Source organism: Atheta coriaria, unplaced genomic scaffold (assembly GCF_025399875.1).
Source record: "Atheta coriaria isolate IRGN ID8LTWV9N9 unplaced genomic scaffold, Caltech_Dcor_3.1 hic_scaffold_7_pilon, whole genome shotgun sequence".
Taxonomy (NCBI): Eukaryota; Metazoa; Arthropoda; class Insecta; order Coleoptera; family Staphylinidae; genus Dalotia; species Dalotia coriaria.
In genome coordinates this window covers 7,183,290-7,206,598 of record NW_027045449.1, presented here as the reverse complement: position 1 = coordinate 7,206,598, position 23,309 = coordinate 7,183,290, and the positions used below count along the sequence as shown (strand labels likewise).

At 35.6% G+C, this 23,309-nt stretch overlaps 7 protein-coding genes across 14 annotated transcripts in view; 3 read left to right on the top strand and 4 right to left on the bottom strand.

The window, feature by feature from the left end:
- Window positions 1–1,289: 1,289 nt before the first annotated feature.
- Window positions 1,290–10,975, bottom strand: SLC5A11 (Sodium/solute co-transporter-like 5A11). Of its 6 annotated transcripts, none has more exons than XM_065307429.1 (13): window positions 9,217–9,575; window positions 8,008–8,234; window positions 7,236–7,395; window positions 7,110–7,175; window positions 6,927–6,978; window positions 6,635–6,702; window positions 6,293–6,450; window positions 6,104–6,244; window positions 5,823–6,041; window positions 5,584–5,767; window positions 5,273–5,521; window positions 4,918–5,202; window positions 1,290–1,765 (listed from the first exon to the last, which is right to left on the bottom strand). In XM_065307429.1, exons 1-13 carry the CDS (start codon window positions 9,238–9,240, stop codon window positions 1,727–1,729), a joined length of 1,872 nt encoding a protein of 623 aa, XP_065163501.1. In that variant the 5' UTR covers window positions 9,241–9,575; the 3' UTR covers window positions 1,290–1,726. The 6 variants fall into 6 exon arrangements, with proteins under 6 accessions (XP_065163501.1, XP_065163500.1, XP_065163499.1 ...); XM_065307428.1 differs by lacking the exons at window positions 1,290–1,765; window positions 9,217–9,575 and adding exons at window positions 4,580–4,825; window positions 10,707–10,975; XM_065307427.1 differs by lacking the exon at window positions 1,290–1,765 and adding an exon at window positions 4,580–4,825 and having other exon boundaries at window positions 9,217–9,574.
- Window positions 10,976–11,099: 124 nt separating this feature from the next.
- LOC135795679 (E3 ubiquitin-protein ligase PPP1R11) lies at window positions 11,100–14,036 on the top strand. The gene is made up of 3 exons (XM_065307440.1): window positions 11,100–11,379; window positions 13,039–13,144; window positions 13,206–14,036. Exons 1-3 carry the CDS (start codon window positions 11,278–11,280, stop codon window positions 13,376–13,378), a joined length of 381 nt encoding a protein of 126 aa, XP_065163512.1. The 5' UTR covers window positions 11,100–11,277; the 3' UTR covers window positions 13,379–14,036.
- LOC135795676 (succinate--hydroxymethylglutarate CoA-transferase) lies at window positions 11,398–12,961 on the top strand. The gene has a single exon (XM_065307438.1). It carries the CDS (start codon window positions 11,585–11,587, stop codon window positions 12,902–12,904), a length of 1,320 nt encoding a protein of 439 aa, XP_065163510.1. The 5' UTR covers window positions 11,398–11,584; the 3' UTR covers window positions 12,905–12,961.
- A 385-nt stretch (window positions 14,037–14,421) lies between the features above and the next one.
- Fbw5 (F-box and WD repeat domain containing 5) lies at window positions 14,422–17,386 on the bottom strand. Of its 2 annotated transcripts, none has more exons than XM_065307424.1 (8): window positions 17,003–17,386; window positions 16,791–16,945; window positions 16,552–16,729; window positions 16,118–16,495; window positions 15,731–16,039; window positions 15,449–15,677; window positions 15,178–15,390; window positions 14,422–15,092 (listed from the first exon to the last, which is right to left on the bottom strand). In XM_065307424.1, exons 1-8 carry the CDS (start codon window positions 17,208–17,210, stop codon window positions 14,825–14,827), a joined length of 1,938 nt encoding a protein of 645 aa, XP_065163496.1. In that variant the 5' UTR covers window positions 17,211–17,386; the 3' UTR covers window positions 14,422–14,824. The 2 variants fall into 2 exon arrangements, with proteins under 2 accessions (XP_065163496.1, XP_065163497.1); XM_065307425.1 differs by having other exon boundaries at window positions 15,731–15,964.
- Window positions 17,387–17,418: 32 nt separating this feature from the next.
- On the top strand, window positions 17,419–19,115 carry TfIIB (transcription factor IIB). Its single transcript, XM_065307439.1, has 4 exons — window positions 17,419–17,584; window positions 17,646–17,756; window positions 17,902–18,559; window positions 18,614–19,115. The coding sequence occupies exons 1-4, from the start codon at window positions 17,568–17,570 to the stop codon at window positions 18,773–18,775; spliced, it is 948 nt and encodes a 315-aa protein (XP_065163511.1). The 5' UTR covers window positions 17,419–17,567; the 3' UTR covers window positions 18,776–19,115.
- Window positions 19,063–21,418, bottom strand: l(2)37Cd (general transcription factor IIIC subunit l(2)37Cd). The gene is made up of 8 exons (XM_065307435.1): window positions 21,075–21,418; window positions 20,815–21,022; window positions 20,643–20,763; window positions 20,275–20,584; window positions 19,975–20,185; window positions 19,712–19,905; window positions 19,395–19,647; window positions 19,063–19,306 (listed from the first exon to the last, which is right to left on the bottom strand). Exons 1-8 carry the CDS (start codon window positions 21,225–21,227, stop codon window positions 19,164–19,166), a joined length of 1,593 nt encoding a protein of 530 aa, XP_065163507.1. The 5' UTR covers window positions 21,228–21,418; the 3' UTR covers window positions 19,063–19,163.
- Window positions 21,419–21,546: 128 nt separating this feature from the next.
- Window positions 21,547–23,309, bottom strand: part of Miga (mitoguardin) — a 28,029-nt gene continuing 26,266 nt past the window's right edge. For both annotated transcript variants that reach the window (XM_065307433.1, XM_065307434.1), the window contains 2 exons: window positions 22,657–22,958; window positions 21,547–22,593 (listed from right to left, as the gene is read on the bottom strand). In XM_065307433.1, the coding sequence (XP_065163505.1) occupies window positions 21,763–22,593; window positions 22,657–22,958 (1,133 nt within the window). In that variant the 3' untranslated portion in view covers window positions 21,547–21,762. The remainder of the gene's footprint in view (window positions 22,594–22,656; window positions 22,959–23,309) is intronic.

Below are 23,309 nucleotides of genomic sequence, written 5' to 3'. Positions count from 1 at the left end.
AGTTTTAGGGTACTTCCGGAAGGGCTAGACGATTTAACAGATATACATCGCGTAGAGAAACTTACAAACTTTAACATGGCGGTAAAAAACTACAAAAATATCAAATATTTCTGGAGATACAGGGTGTTTTCTACAGCATGTTTTTAATTTTTTGGAAAGATGCCAATTTTTATAAGACATTTTAGGGCACTTCCGGAAGGGAAAGAAGATTGAAAAGGTATGCACCGTATAGAAAAACTTACGAGCTTTAACATGGTGAGAAGAAACTGCAAGAAAGTCAAATAGTTTTCGAGATACAGGGAGTTTTCCACATCATAATTTCAATTGTTTTGAATAATGCCAATTTTCAAAGAGAGTTTTGGGGCCCTTTGGGAAGGGGTAGGAGATTGTAAAATAATGCAATGTGTTCAAGCTTTAACAGGGGTGTAAAACATACTAAAAGACCCGCTAATTTCACAAAACACCTTGTGTTTTCCATACCATGTTTTCATATTTTATGAAAGACGTCAATTTGCATTTTAGGGCATTTCCAGAAGGGTTAAAAGATTACCAAGGTATGCATTGTGTAGAGCAACTTTTGAGCCTTCAAATGTTGGTAAGAGTCTTCTAGAAAGTCAATTAGTTACTGAAGTACAGGGTGTTTCCAACAGCATATTTTTAAATGTTTGTAACAACGCTAGTTTTGATAGGTACTTTAGGGCACTGACAGTAGTCTTTGGGGTGTGAGGGAATTACTCAAATAGCAAAGGTAAACATTCTGTTATTACCCATAACACCTAAAATATAAAAAAATTGGTCGATCAAGGGAAATAAGAAATAACAACAATCTTATCCATTAGACCAACGTTGTCAAATTTATTTCAATATAATCATAATCCAACGCACGACTGAACAGCTGAATCACGGTATGCATGTAGGTATATAATAGACAACCAAATATACATCATAGGTATATTAATTCTAAAGTAGACAAAATTTATTGAAAGACATTTGAAATGCTTGGCTATTTCTGTCAATTTAAAATATTATTTTAAGAGATTGCAATTCTTTACCAAACAGCAATAAATATTATTTTTTGTAAATATATCTATACGTATATCAATAACACGATATTACCTTATTACTGAAAACCTGGTTCCCATGTACTCTCCGGCATTCCTATTCGATAAGTTGTAACCAGACTAGGATTCAAGCCCCTTAATATTAATAATATTAAAGTTTTCCACTTCAAGAATATTTACATTATTTATCGTAGGTAAGTTAAATTAATGAACAAAACATAATAAACATTTTTTTACTGTACTTTGTAATATTTAATTACTGACAAAAGTAACCTAATCTATACAAATGCTTTTAATTAACATAATTACTAAATAATATTATTTCTAAAAGTTAAAAAAAATCTCTATAAAAATATAAAAAAATCGTTATTGTATTAAACCCTTACTTTGTAAATTCCTTTGCACAAATGAGAAATATGATGAAATTAAATCCGCGGACAATGAAAGAAAGACTTAAAACATGCATGATCTCGCAGATTTGACTGTTAGCATTCATAATTTAAGTATTACACATGCAATGAAAAGGTACATTATTTCTGAAATACGGGCCCTCTCCGACGAGTTATCTGTCTGTACAATTCAGACTTTCGAAGCTTTTGAATCGAGCACGTCGAATTCAGATTCTCGTACGAACGAACAATGCCATTCGGCGCAACCACATACCTTCACGTTAAAGTTTCGCACAGGATTTTGGATTTTGGAACCTGCGAAAATTGTAATACAATGTTAGCGCTCTATTAGTACTTATGCAAGTTACGCGAATAGGGGAGCATTTTGACGATGATTTTCCGCGCACACAATTTGATGTAGGGATTCCATCCGCAACCATCGACTTTGCAACCGCGACCGTTTATTATTTTCAGGCGAGAGCGGACCATTAGCGCGACGCTATTTAGTTATGCACAGTTTGGGCTAGCGTAAACTCGCTAGCAAATTGTAATTTCAACTAATAGTTGGAATATTTGTATTGTTAGATTCTACGTTTGTCTAGATTCTACTAGAATACGCAATTGCTCGAGTGCCCATCGTCATATTAAATTGCTTCAAGCGGAGGGTACGAAATGCTTGATTTGCTTCTAGATTTTCGCAGAAATCGGACAATTTGCAACTTTGCTATGCAATTTACCAATGTTAAATAATAACTGTTTACATTCCATTAAATTACAAACTTTACTTGCAGTCTATGAACAAATAATAAATGTTTTGTTATTGCAATTGTTATAATAATTCAAACATTTAGCTTCTACATTCTTCAAATGTGCAATGAATCAAACTTTTAACCTTTCCTTAAACATATTTTTAAATTGTATTTATTGAAAACGCTTAGTATAGAAAAAGGCTCCATTAAACATTCAACATGTTTGATACATTCGTGTTTGACTTCCTATTCGCCGCACTAATGTTAGAACGTTAGGATCTTGTACACATATTTGCGTAAGGTTTAAATGTCCAGCAACCGGTCGAATGACTTTGATATTCTCCAAAGGATTTCCACTCCTTTCGGGATGTCCTGAGGACCGAATGATGGCGTAAGTGCTCGCCGTTAATAGAAATCTAGCGTAACATGGGAAAACGTGCACCACACAAACATCGGTCAACGATTATTTACTTGCGTTATGTTAAGTTATGCTTTGGTATATTTGAACAACGCTTTGATACGCGGATTTATTTTTAAGGCTCGTGCATATACGTCAAATATTAAACTTGTTAAAACTCTCCCTCTTGGAACGTTAAACATTCTAAGAAAAAAATAATGTTACTTTGGCTGCGTTCAACCAACATGAGCTATACGTTTAGCTCTGAGGTTTGATTACTAAGAATCTACGAGAAAAACTCTTCACTGCGCTTGTTTGATTTTCGTGTAAATATTTCGACCAGCAGAAAAGATATCAGTATTATACATGCAGGATGCAAATATAAACAGAATTTTGTATGCTATATGAAAACCTGTCGCTATAAATATGTTCGAGATACACCAGAAGGTGCCTACAAAATATGTAAAATTCTATCTTCTCAATCTGAATTTAATTTGAACCATATCAAACAGTAAATTACGTTGTGTGACATTTTCACATCTTGATTTTTTTTGCAAATTGAATGCTATAAATAAAATGAAATATTTAAATGTTATCAAAAATGTACCTAAAATTTATAGCATCTAATTTGCATGTTGCAAACATCGGCAGACCAACAGTTTTTCTCATAACATCACAATGTTTTAACTACCGTTAAAAATGTATCTGTATACTGGATGATTTGATGCTTAAATCAGAATATCTATGTGTATTGTTATGGTGATAAGGATGGAATGAAACTGATTTCAGTACCGTACTATACTATAGAATTAGCATTCGAATGTGTAATTATGTCGAAGACGCCTACGGATTAACGCAAGCGTGACAATGGAAATGCGATGTTTATGCGTGAATTTTAGTTAAATATTATTTCAAGTTATCAAATTTAATTCTACGTGCCCCCATGAAAGCGTAGCGCGGCGCGTAAAGTGCGCCCACGTAGTTTCAACGGCGGTGATAAGAAATTAACAAGTCGATTCACGTATTTGGCATTTGTGGCACGTTTGAGGTTCAAATGCCGAGCCGTTTCAACCGCACGCGAGAAATTTCAAAAATAATTGTATCTTGTAAATTTGACGCTTTTGCATTTCTAATAAACGACAGTTCCGTAAATTATTTCAACAGTTTGATTTGCATAATAGTGTCGTTTTAATCACGTATAGATACTGAACACTCTTCTAGTAAAGGAAAGCTTCAAAATATATTAAAGCATATCAATGAGATTTTTATCTCTATGAAGCATTATTATTCCTAGTCGAGTCCTGAAACAACTGAATCGACTTACTGGCGGTAGCCGATTGATAATGCAGTACTAACGAGAAATTGATGCACGGATATAAAGGGGTTTATTAGGGCTGAGAGCAATTGTGTAAATAACGAATTAGGGATTCCGGAACGAATCGTTTTGGTTTATTCAGAACAGCTGTAGCAACACGATATCGCTAAATTTTCCATATAAATAGAACTTTGTGACTATCGCACTATTTCACCATCCCCCTATCGTGCCATTTTGTTTTATGCACAGCCCTTCGGCTGCCAACTAATTTATTAAACCCAACAAATAATTTAAACCTAGCTGAGAAAAAATTGCAATTGTATTGAACATTACTAATGTACCAGGAATTGGTGCGAGTAGTGGTACATCTAAAGAAACTTGCACGAGTTTTAATCTCTTAAAGCAATTTTTATATCGTCACATATTCAATTAAAAATATATCGAGCGATGCCCGATTTAAGTATCAATTAAGAGTAAATAGGTGTTGAAAAGATATTAAATATAATACGCACTTTTTATATTTGTGGTTTTTCTTCAGTTATGTAAGTATGTAAGTGTGTTAATAAAATAAAAAGCTAAGAAATGGTTATTATTATTTGTTAAAGTGTAGGTTTATGGTAGGCATCTCAATATGCACCAACTTAGGTCAGAAAAAATATTCACTAAGATTTGTATGGAAGTAGCATTAGTTTATAATATAATAAATCACACCTTCTAGATTTATTAAACGTTCATAAATATATCAAGCAATTAAAAATGTTTGGTATAAAACATATCTACAACTTTACAAATAAGTGCTTGAACGATTGTTCTCATTAAATATGTCGGCCAATAATCAAAAGCTAACTTTCATTTCAATCAATTCACATCAATGAAGAATTACGGCTGTCTATAATTGATATTGTTGGACTATTCTGTAATTTAAAAATTACTCTCATTTGCCAAATTGTCCAAATTGTATAAGTAATATTAATACATATATTCTTTGTTATTCTGCAAATCTTACCCTTGTGGATTGTGGAGTCCTAATTTCTTGCATTAATGTATCAAACGTGCGCTGTTTCCGCCTTACTCGCATAGCAGCTGTACCTTTGAACTGTTTCGACTCCACAGGTAACATCCATTGGGAAATTGGCGATATTAAATCTGGATCGATTGTTCGTAGATCGTACTGACGCCCGAGCAAGCTCACAAGTATGCCAACAATTAGAACTGTGGTCACCCCAACGGGTGTGATCCAATGGTACGACAAACGAAAAAGTGGGAATATGTTTGACTCGTCCGGGTATTCCTGTTTAAAAGTTTTTAAACAAATTAAACACTAAATTGTGAACATAGAATGCTTATGTTTCTCCTATTACCGGTTCAATATAATTGATTTTAATGTCATATTCCGCTTCACATCCCTCTATGGACACTGGCAATTTATGCGGAATGACATATCCAGCAGCGCCCACATACTGTACACCAAACGCAACCCATCCGGACATGAGCGCCCCTGCTAAACCGCCAATTAAAGCGCCTGCGTTTGTCGCAAACGGGAAAACCATCCCAAGAGTGAAAACACCAAAGGTCGTCCCGGCAGCTATACCAGAAAGTGAAGCCGCCATCTTTAAACACAAACATTTTAATCAAACTCTTGAAATATTTAAGTTTGTTAGAGTGCACTTACTGAAAGCACACCGCCCATATGTTCCACCACAAATAAGAAGCCGACAGCAACAGCTCCCAAAAATAGTACCACTACTTTCACGATAATACTTTCAGTCCGTTCAGGTAAACTCATTCGAAGACATCCTTTTATAAAGTCTTCCAAAAATACCATAGATGTGGAATTTAAGATAACTGACAATGAACTACAACATATGTGATTAAACCTAAAATAAAGTAAAGTTATTGAATTTTGTGTACCTTAAAGCCGCACCAAAAACACCAGCAATAAACAAACCAGGAACTCCTCGAAGATGTCCAACTGTTTCCATTACAAACAATGGCAATAGCTGATCATCAGCTTTGATCCTGCCCGCCAGCAAAGGATCACAATCATAATAAGTTGCAAAAATCAACAGTCCTGAGTAACAGCAAATTGTTAAAAATGCACCCACGCCAATTGTAAATAATGCAACAGACCTTAAAATAATAAATTACATACTTAATTATGATAAGGTATTAGACAGAAATTAATTATATACCATCTTGAGTTCTTTAAAGTTGGTAGTGACATGTACCGTTGTACCATAGTCTGATTTACAGAGTTGTACGATGTCCAATATGTAAATCCACCAAATAATACTGCAAAAAATGATTGGCGCTCGTACAAACTGACGCTGAAACTAAGAACAAAAATAATACTAGTTTGTAATGTGTACTATTAAATGTACTTGTCGAAAATTAATCGTCCTCCTTTATCGTTGCGATCCCATATTTTATCGAAGCCACCATCGATGGCAACCGTGCCCAGTACAACCACGACAACCACAGATATAAACATGACGATGATTTGCCACGTGTCTGTCCATACGACCGCTTGCAATCCACCCTAAAATTGCGTACGAAATATTCACTGGAAGCATATTTAACTAATTCGTTGTGCGCTAGATTGTTGCGCGCCAGTTCGTTGTTTGTAATTAATTATTTAATCAATTAGCAAATTAGAGAATCAATTATCTGTTTGCGCATGTGTTATTTAATTAATAGTAGCCTCAGAGGACGGCGGTACGTACCACAACGGTGTAGAAAATACAAACTAGAGTCACAATCGTTCCAATTAAATGTAAATTAATGCCGGAAACTGCAAACAGTATAAGTTTTTCCAAAATTAATGATGCAATACGTCCGAGAAGAGAAGGGTAGGGGAATAGTGCAGGCATGTGCATGCGAGTTGGGAATCGAAGTGTACGGCGGCAACGGCTGTGGCGGCGGCGTCGGCCCGTTCGCGCTTTGCTTTCAGCGACGGCCGACCTGCAATCGCAAACCCAAACCAAAACGCGACGCCGTAATTAATTGTTTACTCACCTTGATTGAATGCTAACGACGGCACGTAAATTAATATCGGAAGGAACAATATCTGCAATTATTAATTAACAATTAGAAGAAATAATTGTGTGCCAACAAATAATCCGCACGAGTCAAACGAATCAAAATTAACAATGCGGAATATTTTAATGATTTATTTAACACATTCACTTTGCAACTCACCTCATCTATAACAAATAATACTGATGCTAAAGTTCGTACTGTCCGGCTAAATCTGAACTCTAAATACTGAAAACATATTAAAATAGTTTAAGTAAAATTGCAAAATTGAATGATTATTACGAATACCTCGTATGAAGAATTAACTTCAAGTTGAAAGAAAACCGGCAAGTAGATAAAAGCAATTGCAATACCACTAAATATGACCGAAAATGTAATCAGCCAGTATTGTGTTCCGAAATTGTAAATTTCACTAGGCGTGCCCAAAATTGTGACACCTGAAACATAACTAGGATGCAGCTACCATTAGAATACATCAAACAATTGCAGTTTGTTACCCGTTCAGTTTTCGTCAAGAAAACTTTGCAATTGTATTTATATTTATATTCGTTTATGTTCAATTTTAGAAACCCTAACATTTAAAGTAAGTGCACAAACACACAAATAGATGTATTTTTATATTTTCAGAGACTTGACCTTGATTTAAGCTTGTGAATCGTGTGACCTGCAATTGTTACATAAAAATCAGGCGATCAGCTGTGAAAAAAACAATTTAAAACTTTGTTCAACGAAATCAACAAAACTATCTATAGAATATATTCTAAATATCTGGATCTGATCCAAATTACCCTGCTTTAATCTTGACAAATCAATAATTACGTGTGTTTGTTTAGGTTTATATTTTTCTAGGTCTAGATTGATTGATTGGAATGACGATATAGTTCAAGTGTACGGTAAAGGTCAAAAGCAATAATATCAATGATAACACACGTAGTATCTCCTCCTAATTACATATTAACAGATGTTTCATTATATGATAATTATCCGGTTATTTTTAGCACCATGGCAAATTTATAATATCGTTACAATAATATCAGTCATAATCGTGAAATATAATTACCTAGCTATAAGTGACATTGCAACTGGAAACGGTCGCATATTCCCGCTTCCGGTTAAGTAATCTCTTAACGTGACCTCTTCGCCCTTTTGACAATATCGCCCGCGACAACCGTAGTAGAGGCCGGTCATCGCTGATAACAAGAGCATAGCGCTGAAGACGCAGTAATCTACCACGTCGAAGTGGAACTTGTTCATTTTAGCACGCCCGTAAAGAGCTTCCTCGCTAATCTGAAAATAAGCCAAAAAAATAACTGATATTAATATTCAATTTTCGTAGCAATTATTCACAATTGTTTAATCGAAAATATACAAGTCACAAATTACAAGTTATAATCCGTTGATGTGTTTTATTAAGGTTTTTTGATCACTTGCCAAACATCCAACTCCAAACTTGGTTGTTATTTAATTAATGCTATAATTAACTAATTAAAGCAGTATTAAAATCGAGTCGGTTCAGTCATTCATAATAAGACACACGTCTTATTTGAATTGAACCTTTTAAAGAAATGAACGTTTAATATAATTCAATTACTAACAAGGACACGGCAATATAAATCTACTGAAACAATAGCTATAATTCCGTGAAAATATTTAATTGATATTGAATGATGTGGAAATTTTCACACTAAACTAGTCGCCCTGACGCCCACTTCAATCTGAAATGCACGTCAACATGCCCTCGTAACCGTATACGTTTAATCTTAAAACTTGATAAGAATCTAATGCAAAGTATAATAAAATGAGTACAATACGTCGTTGTGAGTATAATGTAAAATATTAACAGCGATTATACAAAATCTCGTAAATAAGTAGTTATATGCGTCACTTATTCACAATAGTAGTGTACCTACCTGGGTTAGGAGACAAATCGTAATTTCACCTTATCAAAATTATTTCAATGGACTTTGACTTCATTCAAATGATGTACATGTGCACATATGTTTTATACAGTATAATTAAATTGAGTGAATATTTAATTATGTTGGATATTCAGCAAATTCCGCTAACTATATGAAAGTCTACTGATAACGTTTGGCTGTGGTTATATACAGTTTATTATCCATTGTAATCTTAATTAATTTTTACACAACCAAAACGGTGAAGTTGCATTTTCCACCTTATATTATGAGTTAAAACACAGTAATTTTATTGTTTGATTGATAAGAGGGTGTTTATTCTGTCTATACGTTATACATGTAATGATACTTGCCGTTTTGCTTCCATTCACCAACATTTTGACTTAATCCACTATTTTGGGTTAGATGATAAGATTTTGTACACATTCTCTTTCAAACAAATTAGGTATTAATGCACTAAAACTCATTTTGGGTTAACGAAAAGAAATTAACGTATATTGAACGTTATTGAAATCAATCATAAAATTGCACCAATAAGTGATATGACACTCGAATCTGATCGCGACGATCACGCTCACTGTTTTGAGACGGTTATTATAGAAAGAAAGCGCGAAGCGACATTTTATTTATTACATAAAGCGATACGCGGCCGCACACGCCGGCACATCGTAGACATATACGTCGTCAAAAAATAACATCTCATCGAACCGACGGAATCGACTGCCGTCGAAATTAATATTCGTCTGCTTGCGGCGTCGCTAAAAACGGTTATTGTATTCGTGCGCACAATTTAATGCATGAATAATAAATTCGACTTTAATAAAAATGATTAGACACTAGTCGTACTAAAATGTTGAAGTGGAAATAAATCACATTCGAGCGCTGATAACCTGTTTGATTTCATAATGTTTGTTTAGCTGAAAGAATGTCTGATTATTTTGCAAAAATATTATCCAAATAGTACCATTTCTTGTAAAGTGTTTCATCATCGGTATATTATTAATGTGTTTTTGACGTCATAAATAAAGACAGCCATTGAATAAATCATGGAAAGTTACCAAGTTACCAATGTCTATATAGGTATTCAATATTCATTCGTTCGTACGTGAAAGGTGATAGTCTTGCTTATACTAACAATATTTGCAAAAAAATATGCTTCTTATAAATTATATATATCTATTATAAAGCTATGAATTAATCAGCAAATAATATGTCCATGTATACATATACTACATCTTCAACAAAATTGTAAACAAAAACTTTATGAAGTATAAGAAGTACACGCGAATATATTTGAAAACCTGTTTAAACTTCACAAACGAAAAAAGCCTATGTCATCTGTTTCCGTGATCGTAGCTCATTAACAATTGTCTATTTCTGTTCAATCCTTATACTTAACAGTATTAATAATCAACATGAACCGAACATATTTGTATAAGTGCAAATGTGAAGGCTAAACCGATTTAGCAAAAAAATACCATTGTTCAGTTTATCGCGACCTGCTCTACAAATTAATTCTACTGCATTTTTGAATAGTGTTAGGTACAAATTAAAATTAACACCTCGACATTAACCTTGTACGTAGCGCATATATAATCAGAAGATAGCACAGTATTTTTATCATTTGATTTAATGAAACAAGAATATATGTTCGATGAACTATCGCAATAATTCGGAGCAATCAATTGAGGCAATTGATATTATTCACACACGTGCGGCTCGTATAAAGTTCACTGGTCGTTTACTGCACAAACACATCGCATTGACTTAAGTATGAAACGAATACACATGCTTAGAACATAATTATATTTGCCAATAGATCGTTGGTGGAATAAAAATTTACCTTCGTGTTTATCATATTCCCCATTATGAAGAGTTTTATATCCTGTGGTTTCTTTAATACATAAACTTTATTTTATCACAATTAGACACAAAACAAACTCCAATGGATTATTTTATTGTATCGTTCACAAACATTAAACACGCGCACAATAATTATAACTATTACTAAGTTTAAACAATTAAGATGGTGACACTCTTTCGTTTTATTTACATTCTACGGCATTATTGTTTGCTGTGTCGTTTATCCTACTTGATCGACGAGTAAACAATAAATACTTGGAACTTTTCGAAAGTATTTCATTCAATCCGATCCCACTAGCGCCATATCGCGTCTATTAGATAAACTAAACAATCTCTGTTGAAATAACCTTCAACGTTCGAGAACCTTTTGTCAAAAGTTGTTTCGGTTGCGAACATGCCCTTTCTGCACGAGGAAAACCGCTGCGGCTCACAGATAATCTGATACAATTTGCCAATTAAAGTGCGAAGTAAAGCAAATTGTTAAACGTCGCCGGGTGCGAACGCGTCGTTATTGATCAAATTGCCCAGTACAAGTTGTGTTTTCTGCAATCATGGCCGATCCGAGCGCTGGCAATTCGCAGTCGCAGCACAGGAATGTGGAAGGCACAACATCGACGACGATCACAATTGATAGGACGGACGCACAAACGCAGGTATGTAGGTTCGCTCTACACAACGGTTAATTAACACGCGTTAATGTGCTTACGTTGCGCTCGAGTATATGTAAATGGTATCTCATGTTTGTTGTGCACAATCTAAACTAGTGTAACTGATATATACACCACCACACAGCTCACAGCCCTATAGCGCGTATTTTATTTTACGTAACTTGAGCTTGAGTGAAATGTTGATAACGCGATGCAGTCGACAATGTTTCGCGTGTCCCGAAATAGCTTATTCTCGTTGACCAAAAGTTTCACGTGTCGGAGCGCGATTTGTGGTGCGCATTCGATCAATGTTAGCGGACGTGAAATTGATGCGGAGCAACCACTAACTGGTGTGCGGATATTGGACTTGACAAGAATAGTCGCCGGCCCGTATTGCACGATGCTACTGGCAGACCTGGGGGCTGAGGTGATCAAAATTGAGCGTCCCGGAGGTGGTGACGAGGCTCGCAAATGGGGACCACCATGGGTTAATAACTCAAAAGAAAGTTGTTACTTTCTTCCGGTTAATCGTAACAAACATTCAGTTTGTATTGATATCAAGTCTAAAGCTGGAAAAGAGATCATCTGCGATCTTGCAAAAGAAGCAGACGTTTTAATTGAGAATTATGTTCCTGGCAAACTCTCTGGAATGGGTTTGGGTTATGAAGATTTAAAAGCAATAGCTCCGAAATTGATTTATTGCTCTATCAGCGGATACGGTTCGGAGGGTCCATACAAAAACATGCCCGGGTACGATGTTATCGCAGCATCCCGTGGCGGTTTGTTGCACATAACGGGTCCTGAAAATGGGGAACCTTCAAAAGTTGGTGTGGCTATGACTGACCTTGCGACTGGACTATACGCTCATGGAGCAATCATGGCCGCGTTACTGCATAGAAGTAAGGACGGCAAGGGACAAAAAATCGATGTTAACTTGCTCAGTACTCAATTAGCTTGCCTCATTAATGTGGGCTCCAATTATTTGAATGGCCATCGGGAAGGAAAGCGATGGGGCACTGCGCATGAGAGTATCGTGCCTTATCAATCATTCAAAACAAAAGACGGTTATTACACCGTCGGTACTGGCTCCGATCTGCAATTTATAGATTTTTGTAAGATGATTGGAAGGCCTGAGTTGTGTGAAATGCAAGCGTACAAAACTAATAAAGATCGTGTTGTCAACAGAGAGTCGTTGATTGATATACTTAAAGACGTTCTTGGAACTAGGACAAATAAAGAGTGGGAGAACATTTTTCAAAGGTCTTCATTTCCGAACGGACCGGTTAATTCGATTGGGCAAGCTTTCGATGATCCACATGTTCGCTCAATTGGGTTGGTCAAAGAGGTGGATCATCCAACTGCTGGGAAAATTAAACTTGTAGGACCGGCTGTGAAATATTCAAAGTCTAATAATGAGATTAAAATGCCTCCACCAGTGTTAGGCCAGCATACTAATGAAGTGTTAAAGAAAGTTTTAAAGTTTAATGATGCAAAACTGAAAAAATTGCGAGAACTTCGTGTTATTCAATGAGAAGCAATATTTTAAATGTTTATCTTTTATACTAATAAAATTTATATTTTTATCTTATATTTTTGTCATTGCTTGTGAAAGTTTCTCCTGCTTTAAGATATGAAGAAGTTACAACTATATGTAAATAATTACAGGAAGCAACAGTACAATTGAAGCTGAGGAAAGCCAGTGGTGATAGAAAAGTAAAATGGTCGTCGGAAACAGTGGACAATGAACACATGGATAAAAAGAAATCAAAATGTAAGTCTAACATCTCCCAAAGAATTATATAGGGATGTATATGTAATTCCCCCTTTTGCAGGTTGTTGTATTTATAAGAAAGCTCGACCCTTTGGGGAAAGCAGCTCAGAGGATGATAGCGACGATGAATGCGATCACCACCATGCCAAACCTAAACGAGACAAAACTATGAATACTGAAGATACAACTTGTGAAATGCACGATCCTCCATTGGAGACAGTTCCTTCAGAATAAACTAGTGTTAAAAAAATAACTAATAACTAAATTTAATATTGTTACACTATATTACTAATATAGATAAATCTACCATGTTCAAAATAAGAAGGAACTTGTTTTTGCATTTACTATATTTACATAAAACTTGAAATATTTATATACGAATGCAATTGATTTTGAACAGTGAACAAAATATTTATTTTAAATGATTAAGACTTTGCCAATAATATGCCATGCAATATTTTTATATTTTGTCTTTGACATCGCTGAAATGCGATTTGAAAATCCGTAACGTGATTCATACTTATAATTTATTACTAAGATTTTGTAAGACGTTAATGGTTGATTTAGTAGAAGAAAAGACAATTAACATACATTCTAAAGAAAAGTAAGATCTCGATTAGAGTTCCCAGAAATTGAACGTGATATTTACATGTTTGTATTTGATATTGACCAGAAGAACTACTCAAAGTATTCCTAGTATCTTTAATGTATGATGGTTTTTTGTTATGTTACGTGAAAGATTGCATGTTTTGGAAAAACACTTATTCTGACAAAATTGAAAATGGTAGAACGTTAATTAAAATTGTAAAGATATGATGTGAGGATATTGAAGTTTGTTACCGGTATTTTTAATTGTGATTTAAACTATAACTAAAATCAAACTTAACAAATGTATTGTGGTTTTAAGGTCCCGCTTCCTCCGCTTCCACCTCTTCCCGCTACCATAATATTAAGATTGCCTGAGCACCAACAAACAATTAGATGGACACCAGAGACTGTTGATAATGAACTGATGAACAAGAAAAAATCCAAAAGTTCGTAAAAGTTGGTCATTCATTGAAAATTTTGTAGAATTGATTTTTAGAATGCTGTATGTTCCATAAACCACGTGCTTTCGACGAATCATCAAGTTCAAGTGATGAAGAAGAAAATGAACCTGCTGTTTTTCCACCAAATATTGCAGTATCCGATGATTCTCAGATCCCAGTATATGATCCACTGACAAATCCAGAATTCACCGATCTGCATATTACCGACAAATCGTCACAAACAAACAATTAAGCTTCAATTCTCTATTATATTATCTCTATCAATCACACAACTCTTAATACACATAATATATTCTTATTCTTAGTCTACACAACAAATCATTTTGTTTCTGCTTTTTTTCCAATGAAACGTTAAGTACGTGCGCATTGCAAGGTACTGTAGTTAACATAAAGCATTTGTAAGTGACGAATGAAGCAATGTATCAAACATTGGAACATATCACATATTTCCATTTATATAAATATTTGGTTATAATATGAAATCAATCAATAAATAAAAAGTACATCTTTTGGTATAGGTATAAGTCCGTCCACTAGTAACAATCCATCAAAGAATAAAATGTGCTACTAAAATCAAGTAAAATCAGGTATAAAGGGACCCTGTTTAATTTACGTTAATTGTTTCACACCATTAATGGTGGTAAACGCGTGCGTTTGACCTTTTTCTGGTTTTTCGTATTTCGATACCAGACGGAAACTGCGCCGCATCAAGTCCCAATCGGTGGACTTTCTCGCGGGAACGCCATACTTTAATTTTGTAATCGTCCGATGTAGTGACGAGCATCTCGGGGTCCTTGGGATTGAAAGCCACTGAATTAACCACGTCATCATGTGGAAATTTGGCTAAACAGACACCATAATGTCGGTCCCATAAATAGCCGTGTTTATCCTCAGCGCCACTAAGCAAATATTAGCAATAAATTCATGAAATCATAAAGTAAATGCTCATCACTAGCAAATAATTCTACAACTGATAACACATACCTTGCTACGTATTCATTGCAGACGTCTAAAAATATGAAAAAACACTCGTTGTTCGGGGTGTAGGCCTTATGGGCCCGCAACATGGTTCCAACGCGTTTCAGTGTGACTAAATCTATAACGTGTATGTCAATTTCTTGTGCAATAGGGGGTGGATCCAAAGGATGTGCTATGGTGTATCCTTCGGGCCATGGTCTACTATTGACATATAAATATCTGTAAATCGCAAATTGATTAATGTTAAGTGGAAACGATCAAATCTCTGAGTAAATACCTATGATCCGGGCTTAAACCCATACCAATAATATGTCCGTGAAGATCAATCAAATGATCGATTTTATCAAATTTGTCTGAAACAGCGTCATAATCTAACCAGTCGGGTTCCGGAGGCGGTGCGATTTTTTGCATTTCTTTCCTCTTTTCTCGTAGTTGCAAGCGTTCTTTCAATGGTAATCCAGGATCGATCAGTTTTGGAAAGACAAATGGTTTAATTCGTTTGAATCCTAAAATAGCAACAGTTCAATTCAATTCAAGTGATTGCAAACCTTGAATTTACCTATTTGGTGGGGCGTATACGTCTTAAATCCAGTAGTAAAAATTAAATACTTGTCATTTTGAACGACAGGCTCTTCGCTGGCATCGCAGCTGAGAAAATCCTGCGAGCTTTCGGACATTTCTTCATTCACACTATCCGCACTCATCTCGTTGTTCTTGTCGTACTCGAAGTCACTGTCGCCGCTATCGCTATCGTCGGTAAAGCGGTTCAGCGAATTTTCAGCGTCGCGGTAATCTGAATTATAAGTAATTGGTGAATCATAATCAAGACCGTCAGAATTGTCCTGCCATCCAAGTGAGCTGCTTGCAGCTATCATTAAAAAATTGTAAATTTGTTAGTAACACGGAGGTCAACTGTAGAAATAAAAAATCATACAAGGAGATTTACCTTGATTGAAAGCCTGCGGAAAGTGCTCGATGTCACGATGACTCAATGGATTACCTCGTTCAAGGCGATTATCTTTCTTTTCCGCAGCACAATCAATGTCCATTAGTTGGCCGGCGTTTTCCGAATTTGGCAAGCAGTTAACAATCATTATGTTACGCACTGAGCTGGCATTTCGATTGTAAAATTTATACATATTTTTTATAATAGGTATATTTTCTGATTCAACTTCCTGTGATGCCTTGTTCAGCTTCAGAACTGATGTGCTAATTAAGTGTGCCAGCCAGTGTAAATCGCCTGATAAAAGAAGCTGGTCACTGTACCATGTGCCAAAGATATCATATGGCTTACTCACAATGCGACATTGCAATTTAAAATCATCTGTACCAATTAATAATATCAATAGTTGTAGATTGTATCAGTAAAATATTTATTACCTTGGATAGAAAATACAGCTATTTCCCCTGAAGTGCTATGGGGTGTGCCAAAGTGAACTCCAGAAACCAGAAGAAGAGTATCTGATTCATTAAATTGTGATAGCTGAGTGTATTTCCAAGAAAAATCTTTCATGTCATGACAATGCTCAATTGTTGCAGGATAATTTGAGTTCCATAACTTGAAAACAGATAAAAATATTGTTAAACAAACAGATTCTAGAATAGGAAATAAATCTTACAAGAACAGTTCCATCCTTTGAGCATGTAGCAAAATATTTTCCATTGTGTGAAAAACTAACATGTAGTACTTCATTAATATGATTTGTTAAGGTCTCTGTTTCCACAAGGGGTATATTGTAGCATAATCTCTTAAATTCATTATACCACAAATTACCTACAAAATTAAATATGTAAAAAGTATGTAAAAAATATATTAGAATTATTTATATACCTTGTATGTTTGGAAGAGATGGATCAACTTTAAAATTAAGATAAAATAATCTTTTCCATAAAAATTCATCTCTAGAGCCATTATACCAATTTTTGCACACACTGCCAACAATGAGCAACTCCTTGTAATCAAAATATGATAAAATTTGATAAAGTACAGGCTCAGGTAAATACGCCCACAGCGGATCGTTCTCGACCGCACACTCCATCACACCACACGATTAATGAATCTAATCCCAATCGTCAGAGAAACATTTAAAACAGCAAATTTTGTGTTTGACTTCTTGGCTCACTCAGCTGATTTATGTTTTGTTATGTCAATTTTATCTTGGTAATGTGCTGGGCCTCTTTTGAGTCATGCCGTGTTGGCTAGATGGTTGCTAGAAAGCGCAACGTTGCAATATGATGGGTCCCTCTCTCCTGCCGTGTCCGTGTACTCTAAAACGTCAAGATAATTGTATGGTAACCTAAAATCGTCTAAAGAAAGTTTACAAGATACGAATTTAATCAATCTACCCTAAAAACAAGTCAATTTTCCCCAAAACTATCAGAATAAATGTAATACAATGGCTACGTCATCAAAGTGAGTGTCTATTTATCTATTTAATTGTATAAGAAGCACTCACGTTATTGTTTTGGCTCAGGTACAATGCAAACACAGTTTGTTGCCCAGAACATCCAGAAGCTACCTTGATAGAAGACTACAGGGCAGGTGACCAGATTTGCTCTGATTGTGGATTAGTCGTTGGTGACAGGTACGTTATAATAATCTTGGAACTTGTTTTAAAAGTTACAGTAAATTTACCCTGCTTAAACTCCAAAAATGAAGAAAGTAGAAAAACATTAAAAATAATTTCAGTTTATGACCAGATAAAATATACTTGTGTTGTAAATATATAGGGTGATTGACGTGGGTTCAGAGTGGCGCACATTCAGCAATGAAAAGAGTGGTGTTGATCCGTCTCGTGTCGGTGGTCCCGAAAATCCCCTCCTTGGTGGATCTGACTTAACGACCATGATAGGTCCTGGCCGTGGAGATGCCTCTTTTGATGGATTCGGAGTGTCCAGATATCAAAATCGTAGGACAATGAGTAGCTCTGATCGGGCACTTGTGAATGCTTTTAAAGAAATTGGTGGTATGGCTGACAGGATAAATCTGCCGAGGACAATTGTCGATCGAGCAAATAATCTGTTTAAACAGGTGCATGATAGTAAAAACTTGAAAGGTCGATCCAATGATGCCATCGCTTCAGCTTGTTTGTACATTGCCTGCAGGCAAGAGGGCGTACCTCGTACTTTTAAAGAAATTTGCGCTGTCAGTAAAATCAGCAAGAAGGAAATCGGACGTTGCTTTAAATTGATTTTAAAGGCATTGGATACGTCGGTCGATTTGATTACCACAGGCGATTTCATGTCGCGATTTTGTTCTAATTTGGGATTGCCTAACATGGTGCAACGGGCGGCGACACATATTGCCGGAAAGGCGGTTGAGTTGGATATTGTCCCCGGTCGCTCTCCAATATCTGTTGCGGCTGCTGCAATTTACATGGCTTCACAGGTAACATCTTTTGCTATTAGTAAGTTTCAAATTAATACAATAATCTACTTCCAGGCATCAGAGGATAAACGCAGCCAAAAGGAAATTGGCGATATCGCTGGCGCCGCCGACGTGACTATACGACAGTCTTACAAATTGATGTACCCGCACGCCGCGCAGCTCTTTCCACCTGACTTCAAGTTCGCTACGGCTATCGAACAATTGCCCCAAATGTAACCCTACATGCACTATTACAAATGAATATTTAGTTAATTTCTTCCGTCGGGAAGTGAGGAATTACGAGGAGCCGTATCTGTAGCTGCGTGCACCAGCGATCATCCTTTAGCTGATAATTCAAGTTTAATTCCGTACACCGTGGGTCTACTCTTATGGTTAATTCGCTAATTTCCAATTTTAAAATAGATACTATCGCTACCTAAACTAAGCAAAAGATTTAGGCGCACGTGTAGAGCGGCATAGAATGGTTTCCAATATTTTTGTAAGTTTATATTTAGACGAGTATGTAAGACATTGTACACATTTATTAAAATATGATGATCATATTGAAATAGGATAACCAACACGTTATACAATTGTACCAATATATAGTAGCATCTACCTTAAACTAACTAGCAGAACTAGGCCCTGGCATTTCCTCATTCCTGACATTTGATGGTGAAGACCTCATTCCTAATAACTGATTAATCTCTTCAACTGTTTCTAGATCTATGACGTCCTCGGCCTCTGTATTTTCCACCTCATCCGCTCCTGCAAGATATTTTTAATGTAACAAAATTCTGTAAGTCCACGATCCTTGTACGCAAAAGTAACAATTTGCAGGTTTTTTTAATGTCACCTTCAGATATTTCAGAATCCGAAGTACTACTTTCACTCGCACTATCAGAAGATACCTTGGGCGAGTTGTTCTTACGAGAATCACGCATTTCTTTTGACACCAAGTCGTTGATATATGTATTAACTATTTCCCTGCAATGATCGGCGAAGCCATTCGGTAACCAACCGTGCTTCCAGTCAAGAATAGAACCAGGCAACACTGTGGGTAATTTGGTGAACATGTTTTCGATTTCCGGCAACTTCACATCGCAATACTACGAAGCAATGCAAGAAACCAATCATTTGAAAAGCGATTTATCAAATCTGACGTAAATTTACCTGAAAAAATGTTTGCCTAGCCGCTGGTAATAACCCAGGCCGCAGAAGAAAAGAGTTTTCTTCAATGGGCACTGCTCTAGTTTTTGGTTCATTAGCAACGTTTGACAATAGGAACTTGCCTTGATTGTCCGGCAAACTTCGATTTGTAAGTGTTGCATATCTTTTTGTTCTAATTTTAATTTTACCGCTACCGCCTGTTTGATATGAAAAGATATTATATTTATATTGCGATAAACAGTAAATGAGTTTTTAATGGTACATACCGCGACTTCGAACTCGGTAATCAAAAGTCTGAAGCATTTTTGCTGCTGGATCAACTTTGGGATCATATCCCAAACGCACCCACATCACACGCCAAGGTCCTGAGACATAATGATACGCTATTGTTGGCAAAATGTACTTCATTTGTTCGCTTGATGCTCGGCTGTAATAAAACAAGGCGTTGCGCGACCAAATTGCACGTTCTTCAAACAACTAAACAAAAAGTAATTTTTAAAATCGAATACATATTTTGATTCAATATTTTTCCATTGTTCTTAAAATTAAATTTAAAATAACTATACCGTTTTTAATTTATTGATCAAGACCTCTGAGAATCCTTTCTCTTTTACCATTGCTAATGCTTGAGCATTTGGTGTTTGAGGAACATCATCTTCAATTCTCACAAGCATCGTCGTTTTTGTGAACTTGTCTCGGTCTTTCCGTAGCATTTTCTGCTGGAGTTGCGTTTCTTTAAACTTATCACAGTATTGTTGCATGAAACGCCCTTCATAGAATTTGCTTCTATCAAACTGTAGCCGATTCCCGGTCATATTTGGCTTAGAAAATTGATAGGGAACAAAATAAAGTGGCATTGAAGCTAAATCTTCATTACTAAAACAAAAATTGTTATTCAGAAGCCCGTTGTATTACCTGAAGTGTCAAAAAATACTTTAACCAGTCGGCATCAAGTAGCTTTTTGGGAACAATATCATCATAGATATAAATCAAATCTTCTTCAACTTCTTTGGGTACTTTTGACACCAATGGCAAATATTGAAAATCACATAATTCTTAAATAGCATAATATAGTAATAGCTAAATTAATTGATTATAATTCATACTGGTAAATTTTAAATTAACTGCAGTTAGTCCCACAACATCATAGTCTAAAACTTCTTTGTCAACAACTTTCCCATCTTTAATAGATTTTCTGGTTTTGATTTTAAGCAATACATGTGGTTTTGTATCTCTATCACTCAATACTGGTTTGCTGCACAAGTTATGTGGTCTAAATGACAGTTCTAAATGCTTTTTACTTGCTGTTGTTACCTACAATCCTCGATTAAATTATTTTTATAATTTAACAGTAAAAAATACTTACACTTTCAATATTTTTAATACCACCTAATGTTCGTAGAGCTTTATCAACGTTTTTAACAACTCCTGGGTAGAGAACATTCACTAATTTTGGAGCACAATTCACAATATTCGTATTTTTAGTGGTTTTAGGTTCACTTCTTGTCTTATTTTCCATTCTTTCCTTCTAAAATTAAGTTTAAAATATCAAACAATTTTTAAACTACTGTTTATAAGCAATGAATTATTTTGTATAAATATGTTTTAATCGAATAATTGAACAAAAATTTGTATTTTGTTTTATTTTCAATTGCTACTTTACGAAAACCGGTAAGTGCTTTTATTTGAAGGTTGAAGATGGGATAAAGTTTTTAGGTTATCCCAAACATGCATGTTATTTTTCTCCCTTTAAAGTACAGATGGATCTGCTTGTGTGATTGGCTTTATAATAATAAAAGAATGTTTGTAAATGCAAAATACTCAATAAAATAACAAGATTTTCTTCCACATTTTGTTTATAAATAATATTCATTCATACAGACAAATGTTTTAAACTATTTTGTTAATAAGGGAATGTAACCTTCATTTAAGTTCATTATTTACGTGACTGCTAAACTTATTTAGTTTATAATTATTGAACTTTTAGCAAATAATTATTATGTATATGTTACAAAAGTTAACTCATTGCTCTAACTATTCTTATAAACACTTAACTACACTTGAACCTCTAATCTTTGGCAAATATTATCGACTCTCGCCTTCATCAATTCAAAAACATCCGCAGATAAATCCTCAACAGTGGTAAACTTGCACTTTTGAAAGTTAAAAATATCAGCAAGAAAGCCCATTACTTGATCCTTAAAAAAAGTACACGTTTCCTTTAGAGACTCATCAGGACCAAGAAAACCCCACGCTAAAAGAGGCGACAGTTGTTCACTGATATTATAAAAATGCGCCATAAAGCCAGAGGGAAATCGCAACATTCGCCGCTTCGCTTTTAGTACCGACCACACGGCGGTCGTAAGCGCAGTCTCTTTAAAACCGTTGGACAACCACCGATTCTGGACGACTGCCGTGACGGAAGATGGCGGTGATTCAAGATCTTCGAACGCGTCCATCAGTATGTAATCTAAAACCACATCGTAGAATGTAAGGGCCTTCACGCCTTTGCTGCTGAGCTCTTCTTCCATGTCACGCCAGTTTGATGTCTCTTGCACGTAGCGTAAGAGTTCTTCGTAGCCGATTAGAAAATCTTTCGGGTCCTTGTCTGCATATAATAATAAATCGGCAAGTATTTGACGACCGGCATCAACGAACCAATTGTAGTTGGCGAGTTCCTTGAGCATATGTTGAAATGCCAAACGTAGACAATGTAATTTCGAAAGATATTCGCCGTCTGTGCCGCATTTGACCAATTCGGTGCGAAGGGTTCGACATGGAATCCCACCATTTTCCAATTGCCTCAGGGCATCTTGATAAAGAGGAAGAGATTCAAGATCAGGGAACAATTCTGTGAATTCTTCAAATTCTCTCAAATCCGCAACCTGAAGCAAAATATAAAGTATTAATAAATATTTTCTATTACGCATATAAATAAGTATAAGGACCTGATCTTGTGCAGATGCAAAACTCTCTGCTCCAGACAAATCAGCATCTAATCCATGTTCATCTCCGCGTTGATTGTCCTTACTACCCGGCCTAAAGAGTACAGAACGCTCATCTAAGAACAGAACTTCTGAGCTCTCTTGCAGTTCGAGAGCGCTGTCTAGTAAATGTTGCAGGTCTCGGCAGAAACCAGCCTCCTCTGTCCCCAATACAGCCAAAGGACCTCCACCGCATCCTTCCGATGATCGATAGACCGCCAGTGCATCTTCCCAATAATTTATACATGTCTCGAGTGCCTCCATCCCTGCAATGATACAAAAAGCAACGTAGTATAAGTGCAATTTTATAAATTTGCAATGCGTCAGGAAAGCATCAACTTCAAACAAAACACAGACTCCCTAAAGTACACACCCTTTGTTATCTTTTTGATGACTCATGCATTACAAACTGTTTCTAACGAGTAAGGACAATATTGCCGCAGGAAATTGAAATTCAGTGTAAGGCCATGAACGACCTTTCTCAACCAGTCAACAATGATGTCAACATCCCTAGTTATATGGTTTCATTACAGAAACACTCGCCTAATGGAGAAAAAATTAGTTTCCGTGCTTCAATTAGATAAAGATAATAACATAAAATCGAATTAAGTTGAAAA